The 22,577-nt window shown below is 39.5% G+C and overlaps 2 protein-coding genes, 2 non-coding genes, 1 pseudogene and 2 gene segments (V, D, J or C); 5 read left to right on the top strand and 2 right to left on the bottom strand.

The window, feature by feature from the left end:
* The window catches only part of LOC139632928 (Ig kappa chain V-III region MOPC 63-like), a 70,612-nt gene that overhangs the window by 1,139 nt on the left and 46,896 nt on the right, over positions 1 to 22,577 (top strand).
* The window catches only part of LOC139632926 (Ig kappa chain V region Mem5-like), a 39,065-nt pseudogene continuing 17,398 nt past the window's right edge, over positions 911 to 22,577 (bottom strand).
* LOC139632929 (Ig kappa chain V-III region MOPC 63-like) overlaps positions 4,595 to 22,577 on the top strand; it is a 38,899-nt gene continuing 20,916 nt past the window's right edge. Inside the window, 2 exon segments of the V gene segment in view lie at positions 4,595 to 4,696; positions 4,789 to 5,103. Coding sequence covers positions 4,645 to 4,696; positions 4,789 to 5,103 — 367 coding nt within the window.
* tspan37 (tetraspanin 37) lies at positions 6,060 to 12,345 on the top strand. The gene is made up of 7 exons (XM_071498214.1): positions 6,060 to 6,379; positions 7,724 to 7,915; positions 8,009 to 8,083; positions 8,207 to 8,305; positions 10,203 to 10,355; positions 10,468 to 10,551; positions 11,567 to 12,345. The coding sequence occupies exons 1-7, from the start codon at positions 6,317 to 6,319 to the stop codon at positions 11,642 to 11,644; spliced, it is 744 nt and encodes a 247-aa protein (XP_071354315.1). The 5' UTR covers positions 6,060 to 6,316; the 3' UTR covers positions 11,645 to 12,345.
* Positions 8,555 to 8,673, bottom strand: LOC139633468 (5S ribosomal RNA). Its single transcript, XR_011693750.1, has one exon. It is a non-coding gene; the product is annotated as a 5S ribosomal RNA (ribosomal RNA).
* LOC139633457 (5S ribosomal RNA) lies at positions 9,186 to 9,304 on the top strand. Its single transcript, XR_011693741.1, has one exon. It is a non-coding gene; the product is annotated as a 5S ribosomal RNA (ribosomal RNA).
* On the top strand, positions 13,024 to 22,223 carry elavl1a (ELAV like RNA binding protein 1a). 4 transcript variants are annotated; one of them, XM_071498213.1, is made up of 7 exons: positions 13,024 to 13,180; positions 14,860 to 14,919; positions 17,000 to 17,180; positions 17,723 to 17,826; positions 18,454 to 18,607; positions 18,773 to 18,998; positions 19,131 to 22,223. In XM_071498213.1, the coding sequence occupies exons 2-7, from the start codon at positions 14,884 to 14,886 to the stop codon at positions 19,453 to 19,455; spliced, it is 1,026 nt and encodes a 341-aa protein (XP_071354314.1). In that variant the 5' UTR covers positions 13,024 to 13,180; positions 14,860 to 14,883; the 3' UTR covers positions 19,456 to 22,223. The 4 variants fall into 4 exon arrangements, with proteins under 4 accessions (XP_071354314.1, XP_071354312.1, XP_071354311.1 ...); XM_071498211.1 differs by having other exon boundaries at positions 18,454 to 18,616; XM_071498210.1 differs by having other exon boundaries at positions 14,860 to 14,920; positions 16,989 to 17,180.

Here is a 22,577-nt window from a genome sequence, read left to right as displayed (position 1 = left end):
GTTTGTTTTTTTTGCATAATACCATCTCATATCTGTCTGTTAGACGTGAAGCTAATGCCAGTTGTAGGTATCTTAGCTCAGCATAACAAAACAGGCAAACAGGGAAACAGCCTGACTTTGTCCAAAAGTAATAAAATCTGCCTGAAGCTCATTAACATTTTACATCCTGCTTGTTTAATTTGTACAAAAACCAAAGTGAAAGACAAGTTGCAGTTTTACAGGCTTTTAATGTGTCAGTTTTTTATTTTGACCAGAACCAGTGATTTCCTTAATTTTTACTTTACGATGAAGTAACCAGTCAGCCAGCGGAGACTTGATTTTTTGTACGGATCCAATGTCTCAGATTACAAGTAGTGATCTTTGAAGGGTTGGTGGATAGATTATCTTAACTAGGGACAAACTAGCTGTTTCACTGTTTCAGCTGTTCACACAGTGATTGAGAGTCGTACAAAAACCTCCTCCAGTTTGACTGAAGTGAAAACAGCCTGCTGCAGGTGCAGAGGGTTGGTGAAGAGACTGTGAGGAGGAAAACTGGTCCAGTGAACACGATGTAAGAGCCATCAAGCAGAACCACAGTGAATCTAAATAAAACTGAAACTCAGTGACACATTTCCATAAACAGTTTTAAACTTATATTCTTGTCATTGGAAAAAGTCAAAATGTTGTTGGACAAAACACACTGACAGCAGCAAAGATCTGTTACAAACAGAAAAGAATTTGAAAAAGCCACATTTCAAACCAAAGAGTAAATGTTCAGTTGATTGCAAAACACTATAAAGTTTCAAATGACTTCATACTTCAAATGTAATATCTTCTATTGAAATGTCAAAAAGTAATAAATTCTCCTGTATAGCATGACACTAGACCAGAATGGATTTTTCATATTGTAAAAGAAACACAAAGACACTGATTTATAGTCATACACAGTTTTATTTGACAATGATTTAATGTTTGTGACGTATTTCGAGTGAAAGAAAAGTTTCTCTCAACCAAATAAGATTCAGTTTAATTTGAGGAGTAATGAACATGAAGCAGAATATGCAGAAGATCAGCATTAGAAAGCAACATGCAGATTAAAAGACTGAGTAGAGCAGTGAAACTTGCAGAAACGTGAAGAGAGGAGATCTGTAGCTTCATCCAGATCTCTATCAAAGAAGCAGCATCATTTCCAGACAGGAAGTGTTGCTGAAGCTCTACTCTGAGCAGCGGTCAGGCTCCAGGGTTTGAGTGACAGGGCTCTGTCCAGTCAGACTGGCCTCACAGCTCACTGAGCCCGCCTTCCTCCACTGGTCTGCAGTGAGGCTCAGGGTGCTGCTCCAGCTGTAGCGGCCGTCCCCCCCCAGGGCCTCTGGGCTGTTTGACACCCCTGAGGAGCTGCTGCTGCCCCCCACCCTCCAGCCCAGCCTCCAGCCTGAGGGGAAGCCCCCGCTGGCCATACACGCCAGTGTGGCATCACCCTGCTGCAGCTCCTCTCTGGAGGGGGGGAGGACGGTCAGGGTGGGTCGCACCACCCCCACTGGAGAAGAGAGAGAGGGGGAGGAGAGGGGGGAGGAGAGACAGAGGAATGAGAATGAAGGCTTGGTAATAAAGAAACATGACATACTGCTCATTTCCTGTATTTGATCAAATCAAAGAGAAGAACTTGTTCTACTGTTGCTCTCATAAATCACTCAGCATCATACCATCAGCCTCATGACTCAAGTGTAAATGACACTCAAAAGGTTGATTGATGATGATTATTGATGACATCTTCATATCTGTTTGATAATGTGTGACAGTGAATAACTCATCCCTGTGAAGATTTTCTTCTGTTTAAACTGACGGAGCTGAAACACTGATGTGAAAACAGTTGAAACCTTTGTCATCTGTCTCTTTCACTTCCTTTTCACTACATGGAAAATGAATGAACCGTGAACACAAAGCTGAGCTGCTTTTACTGATAAAATCATATTTGTGTTCAACAGGAATCCACATCAGGTTTTAGTTCAGTTATTTTTCAAAATAATTACATGAAAAGAAAATGAAACTGTTGATGTTTGGTTTGAAGACTAAACATTTTACTGTCAAACATTTTGAAGCAGACAATAAGTCATCGGACTGTGAGATCAGCTTTTATGATAAATAACAAAAAATATCAACAACATCAAAAACTGAACTTAATCACAGTCTCATTCAATATTTGATAAAACAGATAAATGCTATATGTTGTACAATATAAAAATCTCTGGTACTTACAGTCAACGACGAGTTTGGTTCCTCCACCAAAAGTCCACCACAGTGATACAAACTCATTAAGTGGCCGTACAAAAACCTCCTGCTCTGTGAACAAGCATCTATGCACTGAAAAGTCACTTTTTTCTGCTAAAACTGCAAAATTAATACTTTATTTAATGTGCAAAACTATTAAATGGATGGAGATTAAAATGCCTTGATGAACTAATATCATTTGAACCATTTTAAGCATTTTAGAAAATTGAGGGACAAATATTTAATTTTCCTCTGCCATGAATTTATATTTTAAACATAATTTTACATCATTTGAAAGACTGCAAAACAAGATGCTTCAAAAATTGTTGAAATTTAAGAAGGTAAATGTTAAGGCGTTTAAAATTGTGATATATATGCACATACCCTAAATCATAGGAAAGATGATAAAGAAATTGTACCAACAAAAGTGAGACCATTTTAATCCAGATGTTGAAAGTCCTCATTTCTGATTCTAACATATTTTCTTCTCTTCCATGAAGATGATATTTAGTGTAAATCCAAGCAGCATTTCTCCTGATGTTGTGTCCCACGTTGCCTTCAGTGTGTTGAGAGCAGAGAAATGATTTCCATAGAGAGGAGGCTTTGCATGGTCAGCTGATCCTCCAGTGAAGTCAGAAGGTTTATAGTCCTGTGAGTTCAACACTGCAGGACTCAGATGTGTCAGTCAACACAGCAGAAAGCACAAGCAGCATGACTCTCATCACCATCCTCATCTGGACGCTGGCCTGCTGCTGTTTTACAGGTTGATTGACTCAGCAACATTTCAAACATGATGTGCTGCCTTTTCTCTCATTTGTTTGTGCTGATAAATGAATGATTTGTTTTTGTCTGCAGGATGCAGCGCTCAGGTGACTGTGACTCAGCCTCCAGTAGAGACAACTGCTCCAGGATCCACTGTCACTCTCACCTGTAAAACCAACCCTGCTGTTTATGGTAATGATTACCTGTTCTGGTACCAACAGAAATCTGGACAGACTCCAAAGCTCCTAATAACATATGCAAGCACACTTGAATCAGGAACACCAGCTCGGTTTAGTGGCAGTGGAGAAGACACTGACTTCAGTTTGACCATCAGTGGAGTTCAGGCTGAAGATGCAGCAGTTTACTACTGTCAGAGTCTACATAACCTAGGCAGTGACTTGCTGTTCACACAGTGATTAGTGGTCGTACAAAAACCTCCCTCAGTCAGACTGCAGAGACACTGAGCTGTTACAGCAGGAAGAGACTCTGACACAGACCACTGAGCACAGAGCTGACAGTAACCTCACCAAGCACTAACTAATAAACATTATCAATCTGAAACAATCGGTACTTCACCGCAGTTTTAGGCAGTAACTCTTCTCATCCTTCAACAGTTTATTGGGCATGAAAGCAGATTGTGATTGCGTTTTCTTAGGTTTTAAAATTGAAGGAAAACTTCTTTTTAAAAAGAATAGTGATACGTTTTTAAACAATAAATGAAGATAATGTACGTGATGATTTTCCACATTATTCAACCATTAACAGTGAAATGTAATTAAGTTCTGTCAGTGGAAGATCTAGAAACTTTTACATGTGTTGGCAGAGTGGTCTGGGAGGGCAGTGGGTGGGGGTCTCCACATGATAATATATACTACTTCTGTATGTCATTGTATATTAAGTCGTTATTGTTCCTTTACAGAAACTGACTCACTAAGAAAGAACTGTCAAGCTTAACATCCCATAAACACGACTGATTCAAGAGGAACAAACACAGTTTTCAACAGAGCAGCACAAACTGAAACACATTCAATATGTGACTGCCTAAAATGCTGTAGAGCAAATATAACATTTAAAAATGTCCTCAACAGAAAACAGAAATTCAGAATTTTATACTTTACTTAAACTCTTAAGATGTGGAGATGAAATGTGGAAGGAAAGATCAAGTTCATTCATATAATACCAAGGTCATTTAAAACTCAAGTCAAGTTTTGTGCCTGTTCTTTTTGAGTTAAGTGTTGATACAGTTTGCCAGCAGGGGACGTAGTTCACCTGTTAATGAGGACAAAGTCATGTGGACAAGACACAAGAAAGAGAGAAATGTTGACAATGAAGAGAAAAAACAGTAAAGAAGATAAAGTCAAAAATGTTCCACAGTGAAACCATTTTAATTCTGATTCTTATGCGTTTTCTTCTCTTCCATGAAGATGATATTTGGTGTAAATCCCAGCAGCATTTCTCCTGATGTTGTGTCCCTCGTTGCCTTCAGTGTGTTGAGAGCAGAGAAATGATTTCCATAGAGAGGAGGCTTTGCATGGTCAGCTGATCCTCCAGTGAAGTCAGAAGGTTTATAGTCCTGTGAGTTCAACACTGCAGGACTCAGATGTGTCAGTCAACACAGCAGAAAGCACAAGCAGCATGACTCTCATCACCATCCTCATCTGGACGCTGGCCTGCTGCTGTTTTACAGGTTGATTGACTCAGCAACATTTCAAACATGATGTGCTGCCTTTTCTCTCATTTGTTTGTGCTGATAAATGAATGATTTGTTTTTGTCTGCAGGATGCAGCGCTCAGGTGACTGTGACTCAGCCTCCAGTAGAGACATTTACTCCAGGATCCACTGTCACTCTCACTTGTAAAACCAGCCAAGCTGTTGCAAGCTGTGGCAGTGATGGTCAGTGTATGTACTGGTACCAACAGAAATCTGGACAGACTCCAAAGCTCCTAATAAGACATGTGAGCATACGTCACACAGGAACACCAGCTCGGTTTAGTGGCAGTGGAAGCAGCTCTGACTTCAGTTTGACCATCAGTGGAGTTCAGGCTGAAGATGCAGCAGTTTACTACTGTATGAGTGTACATAGTGGACCAGTGTTCACACAGTGATTAGTGGTCGTACAAAAACCTCCCTCAGTCAGACTGCAGAGACACTGAGCTGTTACAGCAGGAAGAGACTCTGACACAGACCACTGAGCACAGAGCTGACAGTAACCTCACCGAGCACTAACTAAAACGATTTGAAACAACCAGCTTCACAAAATTTTCTGGTTAGAATCTTTAAGGCAACATATAAGACTTTTATCATTTAGTCACATCAGTCTGAACACTCCTCAGATTTAAAGTCCTCAGGGCAGCATCTATAGTGCTAAGAGAATAAGTAGATCTACTTAAGTGCTGTACTTAAGTCCAAATGTGAGGCACTTCACTTGAGTATTTCCATGTTCTGCCATTTTGTACGTCTACTCTACTATATTTCATTGGGAGACATTGTACTTTTTACTGTACGTTTTTTACTGTACAGCTGTAGGCTACAGCTGTCTGTTTGACAGCTGTAGCCTACTGCATAGATGAAGATTATACATACAACTCATCAGTTTATAAAATATGATGCATTGCTGTAGATAAAAATATGTTGCCTATACAGTCATTCACCGTGACCTGCTTTAACAGCATGCTGCTTAATCAGTAAACCATCAGCAATTACAAACTATTTGTATAATATATTGTCAAATAACACTCATAGGGGTCATTCTTGTACATCATTCTTTTCACCTTTAAGTCCATTTTGCTAATAGCCCCCAGTCTCTTACTTTGCTTATGTTTTGAATGTGGCATTTTGCTTGTAATAGAGTATCTTTTTTATATTTTGGTGTTGCTTTTACATTACACTGAATACTTCCTCCATTCCCTGCCTCACCTGGATCCAAGCTTTGAGTTCTTTTTGTTGTTGTGGTTTAGGATGGCGAGCAACGCTGACAGTCACATGACCATCACAGGCACATTCAGCATAAAACCTGCAGACAGAAAACAGAAAATAGAATTTTTTACAGGCAGTTTTATTACAACGCCATGTTTCCGCGTTCTTTGAGGAAGCAGATTTTTTTTGGCCTTTGCGGAAGGAAAGTTGCACCAGTCTGCTGCTCTTTAAAAAAAAAAAAAAAAAAAACTCCAGCTCTCCAACTTTTCCTCAAGACATACTGTGTTTTCTTTCCGTCAAGTTTCCGGTTCGCTTCTGATTGTGGCGCCTCCAGGTTGACGCGTCTCCGGCTTTTTGCGCGCTGGTTCTTCGCGGTTGTTGACGTCTGAAAATGAGCGATCAGAGGAGAAATGCTCTGAAAACAATACTTCAGCTGGCATGTCAGCTTCTGTGGGTAGGTGAGACTTTACTGGTGTTACTGTATTTTCAGCATCTGGTGTTCTTCTTTTAGTCTCACACAAAATGTTTCCAATAATAATCTTTTATCCGATGTGTTTATACATGAGGTTGCCATTTATGCCAGTTCTTCTTATTGTACTTATACATTTGATATCACGTATAATAGTGTAAAAACAGACCTGTGTGTGAATGTAGTTTGATGTATAATAGAGGCTACACGTTTGAGTCTCAAAGGTCATGTGACACGAGTGGACGTGTGTACGTGTTTTTAGAGGAACTACAATCTGAGCGCAGCAGGACAGATTTAAACATTATGTGATTTGGTCTTCTGTCTGATAACACATACGAGTTTTTTGTTTTTTTTAACTTCATTCCATACTGTTAAATGTATTTAATCCATTTATGTATATATTTTATTTAACATTATTATATATAAATATATGTATTCTTCTTTGACTCTTTCTCTGTTCTGTTGTCTTGGATAAAATTAATAACATTAAAAACAACAGGTCACACACACACACACACACACACAGCTTGTGGGAAGTAACAGGGACCAACTCTCTTGTTGGCTGTTTGGAGAATTCAGGTTTAACCAGCAGTTTTAAACCATTAGTTTTTGTTGTTTTTTCAGTTTGGGTGGTCAGATCAATTAACCAAGTGCACCAAGAGTAATCCCCTCCACTGTGTCCATGACAGATGCAGGACTATAGAAAAGACCTTTAGAAAACTAGCGAGTGATCATAAAGTTTCTGGTTCAGTTCCCAGGAAAGTGACAAAGCAGCCCCTGCTCCTTCCTAATTACCACCACTCTGGTGCCCCTGAGCAAGGCCCCAAAGCCCCAGCTGCAGCTACTCAGTTATAACATGCAGCTTGTTCTCGGTGAAACGTTCCTGAATAAATTAAATGTATTTTAAAGGAATACTTCAACACTTTGGGAAAGCCGCCTGCTTTCTCGCCAAGAGTTAGATGAGAAGATTGTTAAGACACTCATATCTAAGCTGAAGTTATAGGAGACATCATAGCTTAGCTTAGCATAAAGGCTGGAAGCAGGTGGAAACAGCTCTGTTCAAAGAAAACAAAATCAGCCTCCCAGCATCTCTAAAGCTCACTAATTAACATGTTTTATCTTGTCATATTCAACATGAAAACTGAAGCATAACAAAAGAGGGCTAATGATTTTTCTTTGAGAGTTTACAGGTGTTGCAATAATATATATATTATATTTGAATAGATTCTTGGTCTCAGTGAGTGACTACAAATAGACAATGCACACTGTTGTACTGAGTCAAGCAAAAATTCATCAGTGGTTTTTTTTTTTTTTTTTTTACTTTACCAGGTGACGGGGTTGGTAGTGGGCTTGAGTGGAGTCTATCTGCTGATGAAATACAAGCAAAGCAGCTTATTTTTTTCTGACTCCTACATCACCATGCCGGCTATCCTCACCTTTGCCAGCGCTGCTTTCCTATTGGCCAGCGGGTTCCTCGGCTCTTGGCTCAGCCTCAGGGATTCCACCTTTCTGCAGGGACTGGTAAGGCTGTCACTGTTTGTATGTGTATGTGTGTATGTATGTGTATGTGCAACAGTGTTTGTACTGTATATAATAAGATGTGCTCTTCTCCAGTTTGTTTATCTACTGGTTGTGGTCTTTTGTCTGGAAAGTTCGGCTTCAGCGTTGGCTTATTTCCACTCCATAAAGGTATGCATGTTACAACAAAATTCATCTGCACTGGACTGAGTTATTGGATTATTAGTTGGCAGATTATTCTGGTACAGAAAATGCTTGTTAACGTTCCTTGTGTCTTCTGCCTTTTTGTTTTAGCTGGATTCAGAGATAACTTCCCTCAGTGGAGTGTTTCAGAATTACACAGGCAGCAGCCAGGACCCCAACTCTCGAGCTGTGGATGCTACACAAGAGGAGGTGTGCGCTCAGCCATCACTCATGTGGTCTGAGTTGCAAAGGCATGCACACAAGCCAAGCATGTGCAAAATATATATAATACAGCATTTCACAAAGTTTACAACACATTATCATTATCCAGAGCAACATGCTTCCTGTAAGGATAACTGTATTTAAAAGAGGATATTCTGCATCGTCTCCTCTGAAGAAGCAGCAGCAGCAGCAGCAGCAGCAGCAGGGTCCTTTGCTAGTTGTAAAGAGAAGTGAAAAAGCTTACAGCACCTGGTATTCCCAGGCGGTCTCCCATCCAAGTACTAACCAGGCCCGACGCTGCTTAGCTTCCGAGATCAGACGAGATCGGGCGTGTTCAGGGTGGTATGGCCGTAAGCGATGGGGTCGGTGACAGAGAGGCCTTTTATAGATCATTTAATGCCATGATTGTATATGAAGTAACTGTAAATCCTCGCTTTTATATCCAACCGTGGTCCTCCTGTCATCTTGTGTATTGTGAATATTGTGTATTGTTTGATGGAATTCACCAACACTGGTGCATTAATAGCAGCATTTTGATGGTGAAACTATTATTTATTAGGCTACATTGCATCCTGTTCTACAGGTTATCAGTTTTATGATGTGGAGTAAAACAGTATTTGTCTCTGACGTGTAGTGAAGTAGAAGTTTAAAGCAGCAGAAAATTGAAATCCACGTACCTTAATAAGGCTACTCCAGTGAATGTATTTAGTCACACTCCAGTAGTGTAATAGAGAGTCTTTATCATTCATGCTAATGTGCATAAATTGTATCACTGTAATCAGATCCTCTTGCACAGAAATTGTGCCTAAGTATAAAAAGATGTTGCTGACAGTGATGATTAAATAGAGTATTTGTTGCATCTTTCATCGCTTACGGCCATACCACCCTGAACACGCCCGATCTCGTCCGATCTCGGAAGCTAAGCAGGGTCGGGCCTGGTTAGTACTTGGATGGGAGACCGCCTGGGAATACCAGGTGCTGTAAGCTTTTTCACTTCTCTTTTACAACCAGCAGAGGACCCTGCTGCTGCAGCTGCTGCTGCTGCTTCTCCTGTTCCTGTTTCAGTGCAGGCGGTGTGTGAGCAGCATGTTATTGTTGTAGCTGCTGCGGGTGCAAATCTGATCTGCTCATTTTTATGTTCAAGCTACATCCCCACAGCATACACAAAATACAGCCTACTTACGCTATTACTACTGTTGGGCCATTTAAGCTATAAAATATTAGATTAATATTAGAGCACCCGCCCCATGTGTTGAGGCTATAGTCCTCACTGCAGACGGCCCCGGTTCGAATCCCGCTCCGAGTGGCCCTATCCTCCCCTTTCTGTAAGTCGCTTTGGATAAAAGCGTCTGCTAAATGACTAAATGACTAATGAAGTGAAGTAAAACACTACAGTATTTCTCCCTGACATGTAATGGAGTAAGGCCTACGAGGCACAGGCCCAAGAGACTGAGGGGTCAGGGGTTTTACCTGACAAATATCACTTAAAGAAACACAAAGTGACCACCGAGAGATGCAAAACAGCCACAAAGGGACAAAAATGACCACAAAGAGACTCAAAATGATTACAAGCAGACGCAAAACCATTATGAAGAAATGTAAAACTACTATGAAGACACCAAAATGACCACAAAGAGATATTTATGCTTTCAGTAAAGAGCGTTGGCCCTCACTTGTTCCATCTCATCTCAGGAAAACCCAAATCTCAGGCCTGAAATCATCCATGCATGACCCCATGGTACTATCACAGATGTTTTGTTGACAGGAAAAGAACGAAACCGAAATCCTGCCCACAAGAACTGTTACATTTCCTGAAGACTACGATTTACTGGGTTTTTATTAAGATTGATAGTGACTGTGCTTTTTGCGTTTTGATCCCTGGCAGTTGCAGTGTTGTGGGGTCCATGACTACAGGGATTGGCTACAAACCTCCTGGTTTAACCGTACTGGAGAACGTATTGTTCCTCACAGCTGCTGCAACTCTACTTTCCCCTCCTGCAATGGCACTTTGGACCAGCCATGGCAGCTTTACACACAGGTACGTATCTAGATAAATTCAACACTCAAACACAAAAATGCTCCAGCATGAATGTTGTATTGGTCCTCTGTGTTCCACTGCTTCTGTGTAATGTAATGTCTCACTCTTTCAGGGCTGCCAGGTGAAGCTGGATACAGCTTTACAGTTTGTGCTGAGTTTTATCATCTGGGGTTCCCCAGTGGTTTTTCTGGTGGAGGTGCGAAATGCTTCATAACATTTATTCAGTTCTTATTTTATTTTATTCTGTTGATTCTGTACACACTTGATATCCACTCTAACTGAACAATGAAACACAGAGGGACCTTTGCTATTGTTAGATTGGTGATTCCTTAAAGCTGCAATAACTCTTTTTTTATTTCACTTTGGCCAAGCTAAATACCCAACGTTATCATCTTCTAAAGTTGTTGTGGAATGGGTTACAACACAGTGGCCATGCTGCACATCCAGACGATACAGAGCAACTTTAGTGTTAATTTGTCATGGTTCTGAACACCCAGTGAATTTCAGTCCAATATTCGTCCTCCCTTTAGCTCTGTTCGGGTTTCCATCAATTCTCGATGATCCTTAGCTGCTAAATGCTCTGCTATATTCACCCGCCTGTCACTAACAGTCTGTCTGCTGTTTCCTGATAGCCAGTTAGCATTATATGGCTGCGACTAACTATTATTTTCATTATTGATTGATTTGGTGATGACTTTCTCGATAAATCCATTGGTTGATAAAATGCCAGTAAACAATGAATATACCCATTACAAACTTCTATAGCCCATTGTCACATCAAAATGGCTTGTATCGTCCAATGAACAGCCCAAAACCTATTTATTTATTTATATTTTATTTTACAATTTTCTACTGAAAACAGCTACTTGCTGCTTGAAACAAGGCTAATTTGAGCCACTGGTAAAATACAAAATTTGATTATTGCAGTTCATTTGGGAGTGCTACATATAAAAAAAAAAATGTTTATGTAGCACATTGCTGGATGAACATTCGAAATAACCCTCTAACACTGCAAACATCAAGTCCCTTCGTGGACTGCTGGTGGTCACGATGCTTGTCACCAGAAATCAATATTTTGTACACTCTTTGACTGCTGAGGTATTGTGGTGTTTAATTATTGCAATGTGTCTGTTGATTTTCAGAAATCAATTATTGTTTCATTTGGTAGTTACCCAGAATCATCCTCTCCTCTCTTTCCTTTTTTACTGTAGTTTGTTGTGCTTGTGACGGTGGCACAGCTGATGAGGGACCGACCATCTATGGAATATCACGTACTGGGCAAAAACTAAAGACACCATGACAGATGGGACAGCACTGCACTCTGCACAGATGCTATGATAGTATATTATATTGTGTAAATGTGCATGAAATTATTATTGTGACTGTTGTTAGGATGATTGTTCCTGATTTGCAAACACTTGTGATCTCTCATCTGTTTCACTACTGCTAATTAATGCATGTTTACTCCAGTACACTACAAAACATGCAACATATTATGCATGTACTGCAGTTATGTAGTATATTACTGGATTATCTGACACCAAAAAGAGGCTGATGGTTTATGGAAACCTGTCTATTGCTTTTAATATACTGTTACCCTTATTCAGTCGATACATTTTTAGGTTCAACAATGTGATACAATACTGCTGAGTGGTAATAAAAGGACAAATAATTCTTACTGATATATCACATCTTCTGTTTGGTGAGTATGAGTTGTTGCTATCATCATTTTTTTCTTACACGTGCCTGAAGCTCTTTCTTATCTTCATGTACACCACTATTAAACCAATCAATGTGATATGATGACTTGTGTTTAAGTGTGTAAAGTTACATTGTGTTGACCCTGGTTTTTTGATTGTTAGTGAATTATTATTGTAAACAGAGCAGTTGTTTTTATCTGAAATTGCCACAGGGGACATTTCTGAGGGGGGACAATAACCTAAAAAAAACCTACCTTCTCTGAGCTGTTGATTAAACACACATTGCACTACTTTGTGTTCTGAGCACTTGTTTCTTTTATATCACAAAATGAGCATTATAGCCTCTATGAAGGGGGGTGTATTACAGGACTGTTTTATTAGTTTCATCTAGGTTTTTTTTTTCTTAAATGCAAACTTTATTGAAGTCTAACAATTTTACAAACAAAGTGGCATAATGCAATGTGAACACAATACAAACAGGCAAAGGACAAGCAATGTAAATACATATAATAGAATTAGAAGGAAGTGTAAGAGAGACAAAAAGAAATAAACGTTGGAAAAGAAAAAAGATAAATAGATAAATAAATACATAAATAAATAAAATAATAATAATTATTATTATATATATATATGCTAAGTGAAAATAGTGGGGCATTAATGGTTTTCAGCAAGCTTGAAATCTTCTATTACGTTGTAAAGCTGGACAGCAATCTTTTTTTGTGATCATCTTAGTGAAAGAAAATATTGACATAGTTCTTTGTGAAATATGTTGAAATTTGGTTGGGTCTTTAGGAATCTGTTTTTATGCAGGAAAATTTTTCCAAGAATAATGAATGTGTCGATTGCCAGGTCATGAGTAACATTCTTCCAAATTATCCCATAAAGAATATCTGCTAGTTTCATCTCGGTGCTCCCGTAGGTTCTCCCTTGTACCATGGCTGTCGACCTCACCGGCTCCTCTGCAGAGGCGTGGCCGGACGCGAGTGGGCGTGGCGGGGATCCGCACGTAGCTCCTTCCTCTGTTTCTCCGCTACGTGAGGTCGACTTGGAGGGAACCGAACGTCGTTAAGAAAGACAAAAAAATAGGAGAGGAAAGCAGAAGCACCAACCACCCCCAAAAAGCTGGTAAGATTTGAAATGTTGTCGATTTTTTTCTCGGACCGTCTCTGCTGTATATTCGCTGTTTTGTAGGTTTGTCAGTTGACTGCGGCCCTTGGAGCCACTGGTTGGCTAGCTTGTGGCTAACGTTAGCCTCCGTGGCCTGGTGGAAGGCCGCTGGGGTTTAGGCGGGGGGAAGGAAACGCGATGATGTGACGCTCTCAAAAATAGGGCCACGGTGCTTTTACGTTAGCTATCCGGCAAGAGACCGCCACGTAACCCATCCTCGCAATATGACTGCTTGTGTGTTCATAGGTTTGCGCCAAGGGGTAGAATGGTAATGTTATGCCGTTTTTGTCGAGCCTGGTTGCACACATTGTTTACCTATCCAACCAGAGAGGGGGTAAGCATGCAGCTGCTAGCCTGCTAATGCTAGTAATGCTCGTCAGGCCTCTGCACGTTTCTTGGATGGAGAGCAACCCATGAACCGTTTGTGCTGTTGATCGGCAATAAATAAACAAAAGTGCACAGTTAACACGTCGTTTGTGGTAGGACAGGGCAACCACTTTTGACGCCCCTCTTTCATTGATTACTATACGAAATACTAGCACACTCGACTGGCTTACACAGCGAGTACTGCTGCATATTACTTATTAAATTAGGAGCGCCATTACATTGAAGCACCACAATATACTCATACTTTCTCCATGTCAATTGTTTCTGACCAATGCTTCAGTATTGGATTGTTATCTTGCTCGTGTTGTCACCTGGGACAGTTTATCATTTACCTAAATTCAGGCATCAAAAGGTATTAAAAGATCTTTAATATAATTTCCCAGAAGCTCAAATAATTCTTTCTACCCTTAAATTTAAATTTTTGTTTTGGTTTTTTTTGGTTAATCCACCTATACTGTTATTCTAGTCCAACTTGAATTAATTCATCATTAATTGCATTGATCTATAAATGATAACAAATACTTTTAGGTTGAATCATCACCACTGCTTTTGCATAGCTGGAGGTGTGAGATGAAATGGCTGGCCCTCTCTGTGGCTGTCTTATTTTATTCAGTTTAACCATAACACAAGACAGACCACCTTTTTATTGTCTTGGCTAGAGACAGAAATGTTAGTTCTGCAGATCAGATAAAACAGCGTTAGCTGTCCGGTTAAATGTGGAATCATCTCATGACAAACAGCGAATTTATTATCATTCAGTATCAGCTACCTACAGACCTGGCTCATCAGTGCAGCAAGATGATAAATGACAAGTTCTCAAGCACTGTACACAGCAGCATCCAGGAAATTATGTAAGCATGAAACATTGCACAAAATGATCCAAACTGACTACCAAAGGAGCTTGCAACAGTGCCTTTATCAGTGTACATCAGATAGTTCCCACAATGTGTGCACCACATTGTAGTGGCATTCATCTGCACCAAACTTGATGGTACTAGCAGAAATTAAAAGACAAAATTAAATAGTCAATTGAGTTATACAGTTATCTTGGATATGCACTTTTCTACATGACCATACAAAGAGTTTAAAACCATGCTAACTGTTGGTTTTCTCTGGTGATGTTGTGTTTTTGCTTCTTAAAAAAGTGTCAGGATTTGTTTTTATGTCATGTTCTTCTGACAAAAGGTTTGCTTGGTTGTTCACAGCCACATTGACTGAATTGTTATTTTTTTTCTCTTATCCTCCTCCAGCCTCAGGAGCAGTGAAGTGTCTTCATGGCAGTTCGTCGAGGACACATTAAGTACTTGAAAGTGAGTATGAGATCCAAGCTCCCATTTCAAACCATACCACCGTATGTGACCTTGTTAATTGAATCTTAGTAGTGTGATCAGATGTTTTTGGTGAGGTTCTTGACAGGGTTCCTGTTATATGGTCGCACTTTTAATGTACTATAAAGTTTAACTTCATACTGAGAGTTGGACCGAGCCTTAAATTGTGTAAAAGGTGTCACAACTAATGATTTTATATTCTGTGCAAGTGGCATTAAGAGAAATCACAAACAGGCACACCAGCTTCCACCAGCTTTGCCCATGTTGACTGGTTCAACACAGGACTCTCATTCATCCTCTCAGGCAGTGTATCTTACCCACCAGAATACACAATCACAACCCTTTTCTTGCATGAATGGACCTCTGTCAGGTCGACCGCTGGACTGTTTCCCATTTCAAGCCTGATCTCACTTCAGCCACCAGCAAATGTGTCCACCATGACAATCTCTGCCGAATAGATAGTGGAAGAAACTTATTAAATGTATTATGAAGTGATGTTGCAGTTTACATTGTTTAGTAAACTCATCTCAGACCCTTCAGAGTGGTTATCAGAACAGATCGCAGTCTAACATGTGATTGAGGTAATCTGAGGATAAAAGAGTTACTTAACTACTTTGCAAATGCAAACCTTCTGTGTGCAGCCTTTATATTGCATTCCATTGTTTAAATATGACACTGGCTTATTGTAAACCACTACATTAAGACCAGTTTGCATCGTAAATCCAGTCACATGCTTGTGTAATAGTTGCCATTATGTGGCCCTATAACTTTCGGCCCCTTCTATTGTGTTTGTAAAACATTAATTACACTGTATGGACAGTGTTAATTCTTGACCAAAAAGTTCCAGGGACTATAAAATCAGGAAGTAAACTATGCACATCGCTGTTGGTACTTGCACTGCATCTGAAGATGTGTGAGGAATGGGTAAATTTTTTTTTTTTTTAAACTGTGGTGCAATTTTAAAGCAACCATCAAACACAAGGAAACAAACACATTTACTGTGGCATTACTTTGATGTTTGATTGGATGTAATTTATCGATGAAACAGAGACATAGAGAGGTGGAAAGAGACAAAACAACAGTATGTCTGTATCCAAAGAACGTGTTCAGCTGAGTGTTTGATGGTTATTTATTTCTGCTTTAGAAAGAAATCACCAGAAAACTACCAGAAACTAAAGTTTAGTTTCTCTTGTTCACTCACATTGTTCCCTGATTGCAGCTCACACACACACTCTCCATTTCTTAAGCCCTTTTTAAAAGCAAAACAGGAAGCTTACAACAAAGCCTAACTTTGTTTTTATGTTAATAAATAACAAGAAAAGCCAGCTTCTCATCCTAATGTCAAAGTTAATTCATTTTTTATGAATTAAGTGGTACAGAAGAGCTAGTCAGCCATCCCAACTCCACCGTTTTGGAGTGTACTAACCCTGAAGCAGGGACTTTTTCATGCGGGAATTAATGTCATCACTAGTTCTTGTGGGTGACCGATAATAATGTGGTTGCTTTTTATCAGTTGGTCTTTTTTAAAGACTAGAGGTGGGAAAAACATTAACCGATTCAAATGGGAGAAAGCATGCACCTCCTGTTGTGTTATTGTTCCTGCCATACGCTCTAGTTTCTGTGTCGCTGTATCCTTGTCAGTGATGTAATGGGGTCGTTCGAGGTAGCAGGGTGGAGGCGAGGTCAGTGATGCCTGAAGAGTAGAAATTATAGGATGTGTACGGGACACTGATTGCTCATTCTATTTTGGCTTTGTGCTGCTGGCGGCAATTTAATTTGAAAGTAATTTGTTTGGATTGATTTCCTTTAGCATCAGTCCTTTTCTTATTGCCTGTGTTGCTTTTTGGACCATGTTTTTTTTAGATTATTATTATTATTAGTTATTTACCTTTTTTAAAAAAGCTTTTTTTTTGTGTGTGTGTGTGTGTGTGTGTATATATATTATTTATTTTTATATATATATATATATATTTTTTTTTTTTTTTTTTTACAGCTTTAGCTCTGTAAACTTTGCGTGCTTACCTCGCTTTGTGTTCTTTCGGCCCACCTGGCTGACTTGCAGGAGGTGTATGACATGTCAAACGGTTATGAAGACCACATGGGAGGGGACGAGGCGAAGGATGCCAAGACCAACCTGATAGTAAACTACCTGCCTCAGAGCATGACGCAGGACGAGCTGCGGAGCCTCTTCAGCAGCATCGGAGAGGTGGAGTCTGCCAAGCTGATTCGAGACAAAGTCGCAGGTATGCTGCGCACTGAAGCGATAAGACCTGTGACAGACCTGTTCGACACTTAAATACAAGAGTTTGTTTGTTTGTTATGGCGAGGGGTTCCTGTTACAGACTTAGCAAAAAAATACACGTTGTGGCAACAACCTCTGAGTAGATCAGTGGTGGTTCAGCTTTATGACTTAGTTTGGCCTCTTACTCATGTTCAGATTAGCTGGTGTTTACTGTCAGGATATCTACTAAAGGAGTGTTTTTTGGCTTCTGTCCTCAGTGATTTTTTATAATGTGACTTTTGTTTGAAAGATATCCCAAATTGATTTTCCTGCTTGAGTTGGATACTAGTTTGATCAAAGTTTTCCACCACCATAGACTTGTTTTATTTACTCCAACTAGTCCAACCCTGTTTAATTGTAGACAGTTTCTTTGTTTGTTTGTTTAGACTAGCATGCAATGTTAAGATTTGTTTTTGTTTTTAAATATTTATTTGTTTGCAGCTTTTTTTGAACTATACAACGTTTTTTTGTTTTATTTTATTGTTTTCCTTTTTTTTTCTCTAGGCCACAGTTTAGGGTACGGATTTGTTAACTATCTTAACCCTAGTGATGCAGACAGAGCTATCAGTACACTGAATGGACTAAGGCTACAGTCCAAAACTATCAAGGTAACGTGCAATAAGGTGTTCTACAATTCTCAAACCAAAGATGTCATGTCATATAACTCTCCTGTGGCTCCTGTGCTGTCCGCTAACTAGCTAGAACATGTCAGCCCGAGGAAGTGATACTGCTTTTACAGCTCACTTACTGCCCTATCTGACATGTCTGTTGAGTTTGACTTTAATTTTACTTATTTGATTTGACACATTCTGTCAGATTCAATGTATTTCATGTATTTAATTCCTAGAAAAAGTACCTTCTTGATCAGTTTGATTTCATTTTTTTGTGGCTGTAATGTTCTGTTATGCTTCTGACTTCACTTATTTTTGCTCAGATTGAAGACGTAATACTTAAACAAAATGTCACCTATGTGGTTTTATCAGATCGTTTCATTTAGTTTTCTTTAATAGAGTCCAAAGGTGTTGTTTAATAAACAGACAAAACCTTTCAGATGAGTTGATGATTGTAACTTATGAAACACCTGATATAATTGTCCTAAAGTCCAAAAAATGTTAAAATGTGAACAGTTCTATAGCTTTGATTGCTTGTTGTACCTTTTTAATAGTTTTTTGTTATCTTATTTTATACATGTGTATCAGATTTCTAATCAAGCTTTTTTTGCTTCCTGTTACCAGGTTTCATACGCACGGCCCAGCTCTGATACAATAAAGGATGCCAACCTGTATATCAGCGGCCTGCCAAAGTCCATGACCCAGAAGGACGTGGAAGACATGTTTTCACGTTATGGACGCATAATTAACTCCCGGGTACTTGTTGATCAGGGTACAGGTACGACAGGTGAATGACTTCCTTGCTTTTAAAAATTTTCTTAGTGACACATAGTGCCTCTGTGGAAAAAAAAAAAGTAGTAACCAGAGTGCAGCTATATTCATGAAATGTAGTCATGCTGCTTGTGTCAGAACAGGCAGTCACCAGCTGCTCTCTCGTAACCAGGTGTGTCCCGTGGAGTGGCTTTTATCCGGTTTGACAAGCGGGCAGAAGCAGAGGACGCTGTCAAAAACCTGAATGGCCAAAAACCACCAGGGGCCTCTGAGCCAATCACAGTGAAGTTTGCTGCCAACCCAAACCAGGCGAAGAACACGCAGCTCATTTCTCAACTCTACCACAACCAATCCCGGCGCTTTGGAGGGCCGTTACACCACCAGGCGCAGCGGTTTAGGTGAGGGGCAGAGTGAACGTGAAAGAAAAAGTTTGGAAACTAGTGATTGAAACTTTATAAATGTATGTCGACACAGTACCTCTGGATGTGTACTTAGTATGTTCCTGGCTAAACAAAAAACCCCCATTCCAGGTTTTCTCCCATGGGTGTTGATCACATGGGCAGCATGGGAGGCGTCGGTGTCCCTGGGAACTCCACCTCTGGCTGGTGCATCTTCATCTACAACCTGGGTCAGGACGCCGACGAGAGCATCCTGTGGCAGATGTTCGGCCCCTTTGGTGCTGTCACCAACGTCAAGGTGATCCGAGACTTCAACACCAACAAGTGCAAGGGCTTCGGCTTCGTTACCATGACGAACTACGAGGAGGCGGCCATGGCCATCGCCAGTCTGAGCGGCTACCGGCTTGGAGACAAGATATTGCAAGTGTCCTTTAAGACCAACAAGGGCCACAAGTAGAGAGAGCTGGACAATCAGGTGTAGAGGAGAGAGGGAGATGCCCTGCGCCAGGCTTTTGTTTGAGTGAGCAAAAGTTTGCGAAGTCTGGCACATCAGTTTGGGTTTTAGTGTATTCAGAGATAAATGAGACGTTCACTCTTCTGCACCTTTGTACTTGTCTAAAAGAGCGTCCAGGCTGATTTATTTTGTTTTGTTTGTTTTGTTTTGGTCTGTTTTTTCCATCTTTATACTCATGCTTGGGGCTTGAGGACACTCAGTAGTTTAAATTTGTAGGAAGAGGATGTACAGGGCAAAATCCCAAAATACCCCCAAGATAACGTTTGATTATCTAAATTATCTAAAAAGCTTAAAATACTGTCCGTATGTGTTGCATGTATAACTGTGGGGACTAGATAAAGAAGGCAGGCAAACAGTGCACTGAAAATGCAGAGTATAAGGAGTATTAAGCGCTGGAAATTGTTCTCCTAAGTGTTGACATTTTGGTGGATAATTCAGTCTAAAGAAGGTGAAGAACAATATTTTGCAAGGAGCCAGTTGTTTCATTTTGGGAAAGCAGTGCTTTGTCCTGGGTCCTCATCATAAGTAGAAATAGATGCCTTAAATGATCATCCAGTGGACACACAGACCTACAATACCACTCACTGTCTAGAGTCGATCTAAGAGCAAAGCACTTTTAACCAATCTGTTTTAGGTTACTATGAATATCAGTCTTTTTGATGTTAATCTATGAGTTTTGCTCACCCTCCGACCAGGTTAACACATTTAAACACGATGAGCTCTGGAGGGAAATGTTTTTTGTTTTGTTATCCCTGTGTAAAGTGTCTTTTCTTTTCTAAGTTGTATTTAAGGAGAGTCCTGTTAAAAAACATCCCCAGTCAATGAGTAGGGAATTAAGATGGACCAAAGACAGGGAGAGATTAGATCTTATAACCCCAGAAGAGTTTTTCTGAGCAGATTTTCGCAAGGTAAATTGACATCTTTTGGATTTTTTTTGTTTGTTTTTTTTTTTTTTTTTTTGGAAGAGGTACTAAGGCTATATCTGATGCTGACTGAGAGCAACATCATTCAGGCTCAGTTTGCCGTTCTGTTTTGTTTTTTTCTTTCAATTTGAGTTAATTTGTTTTCTTTTTGTTTGGATTTATTTTTCTTTCTAGAGGCATAGATTTTTATTTGTTACAATGTAAGTTACAAACTTGTTTTAACAAGTGCTTATCTCAAGTTTGGAGAGAAATTAATGGCCTTTGTTAATGATTTCAGTTTAGATTTACTTTTCTTCCTTTTGTTTTGGTTGTTTCACTTTGAACATAAACCATTAAATTTTATTTCTTTTTGCTGAAAGTTTTGTTTGGTTTGTTTCTTTTTTTATTTACCTTTTTAGATTTGGTTTGGAGTTTTGTTCTATTATTTTTTTCTAGTAGTAAATTTGCAGCGCTGATGAAATATCCCTGGTCCTGCAAAAACAGGCTGTTACACATTGTTTCAACTGGAGGCTTTTAAACGTTTGAGACAGGCGTAATATTTTTAGAAAGATTAACAACATGGACCAATGTTAGTTGATATGAGGTTATTTAAACTGTTAACTAACGCTTAACGGAAGGTGATTGTCCTGCAGACATTTCATGAGGCAACATTTCTGAGATGACCAGATAAGTATAAACCACTGAAGAGTAGTATGTGGTCACTTTTGGGACAGATGTCTCTTCAGCAGTTGTGAGTCAAATGTCAGGATTATTTATTGTTGTCTGGCTCAGTAAATCTGCTTTTTAATACCCGGCCATCTGGGGAGGGCAGCATTTGATAACTCAGTAAAAAAGACAGTTCACATAAAAATTTAGGCTTTTAGACCCAAATCCACTGCTCAGATTTTTTTTTTTTTTTTTTTTTTTTGGTCTCATGTTTGTTTTTACTGTGAGAACTTAGCTTTGTTTACAGTGAAACACTTCTCATATCGTCCATTTAGAAAAGATTATGGGTACATCACAGCTGATCTTTTTCTAGTGGTGAATTGTCTTGTTCTTTAAGGTGGTTGAAAGGTGGAGCATTAGCATTGGTACTGTAACTGTTTCTGATATTTGACATGACCACAAATTGAACAGAGGAACCTCTCTGTGATAGAATTACAAGTAGCAAATGTTTCTTGGGAGCTGTACCTGCTCACACTTTATAGGATTCACTTTTAAACCCCCCCCCCCCCCCCCCCCCCCCCCCCCCCCAGCAATAATTCACCAGACACTTCATTAAATGCGTATTTAATCTATCTCTGAAAGGAGTTTTTCCATCACAAGCTTCAGCTTTTGGTCTTAAAAGTGCTTTTTGATATTAGTATTTCAGTGTTCTTTTTGTGTCACTATCCTTAACTTTGTGCAATACTTTGTGACTTGCTCAAAGCAGGTGATAGAAATTTGTTGTAGTCTTGGACTGTCATCTTTTTTTGATAAGTTCTTTTTTCTACTTACATTGTGTTACTGCTTAGTTTTTTCAGCAGTTTAGTTGGATTTGCATGAAAGATGCAAGTGAATTTGTTTTAGGGGCAGTCAGAATAAACTGCATTCCGCCTTAATTTATAAGTGGGAATGGTGTATTTTACATCAGAGGAGGCGCAAATATTTATTTGACAATGTATGCGGTCATACTTGTTACTTATTGGAGTGTTTTTAATGGATTATTGATTTTTGTTCTTGTTTTTCTTGGTTTTGAACAGACACTAAGTTGAAGTCCATTAAATGTCTTCTAACATTGGATCATTTCAATAAAAACATGGTGCAATAGCATTGTTGTAAGATGACTATTACCTGTTTCACTTATCAGCAGCAAGTAGACGGAGAAGTGAAGTGATGGAAGTCAACAGCAACAAAGTACTGTTCAGGAGGAGCATCTGTGTCCTGGTTACGGCAAGAGGAATTCATTATCCTTCACAAGCACCTGGCCTTTAGCTGATCACATGGTACAGGCCCAGTTATTCCCTTCTGAGGCCAGATGGTGGTGACATGGCTGCATATTTTCACCTGCAACTGTCAGTGCCATCAACATCAGTTTTTTTGTTTGTTTTTTTTGTTTGTTTTTTTTTATGCAGCACTTCTAGTTGCTGTTAAAATACCTAAATAGAAAAATGGTCTTCAAGT

Source organism: Trachinotus anak, unplaced genomic scaffold (assembly GCF_046630095.1).
Source record: "Trachinotus anak isolate AG129_WGS33_773 ecotype Australia unplaced genomic scaffold, CSIRO_AGI_Tana_v1 ptg000015l, whole genome shotgun sequence".
NCBI classification, from domain to species: Eukaryota; Metazoa; Chordata; class Actinopteri; order Carangiformes; family Carangidae; genus Trachinotus; species Trachinotus anak.
The sequence above is the reverse complement of the archived record's forward strand: the minus strand, read 5'-3'. Positions and strand labels throughout refer to the sequence as shown.

Coding starts and splice junctions, on each gene's coding strand:
- tspan37 (XM_071498214.1), top strand. CDS start 6,317: ATGAGCGATCAGAGGAGAAATGCTCTGAAAACAATACTTCAGCTGGCA. Junction 6,380..7,723: donor TGGCATGTCAGCTTCTGTGG/GTAGGTGAGACT, acceptor TTACTTTACCAG/GTGACGGGGTTGGTAGTGGG. Junction 8,084..8,206: donor CTTATTTCCACTCCATAAAG/GTATGCATGTTA, acceptor TTTTTGTTTTAG/CTGGATTCAGAGATAACTTC.
- elavl1a (XM_071498209.1), top strand. CDS start 14,884: ATGGCAGTTCGTCGAGGACACATTAAGTACTTGAAAG. Junction 17,181..17,722: donor GATTCGAGACAAAGTCGCAG/GTATGCTGCGCA, acceptor TTTTTTCTCTAG/GCCACAGTTTAGGGTACGGA. Junction 17,827..18,453: donor TACAGTCCAAAACTATCAAG/GTAACGTGCAAT, acceptor TCCTGTTACCAG/GTTTCATACGCACGGCCCAG.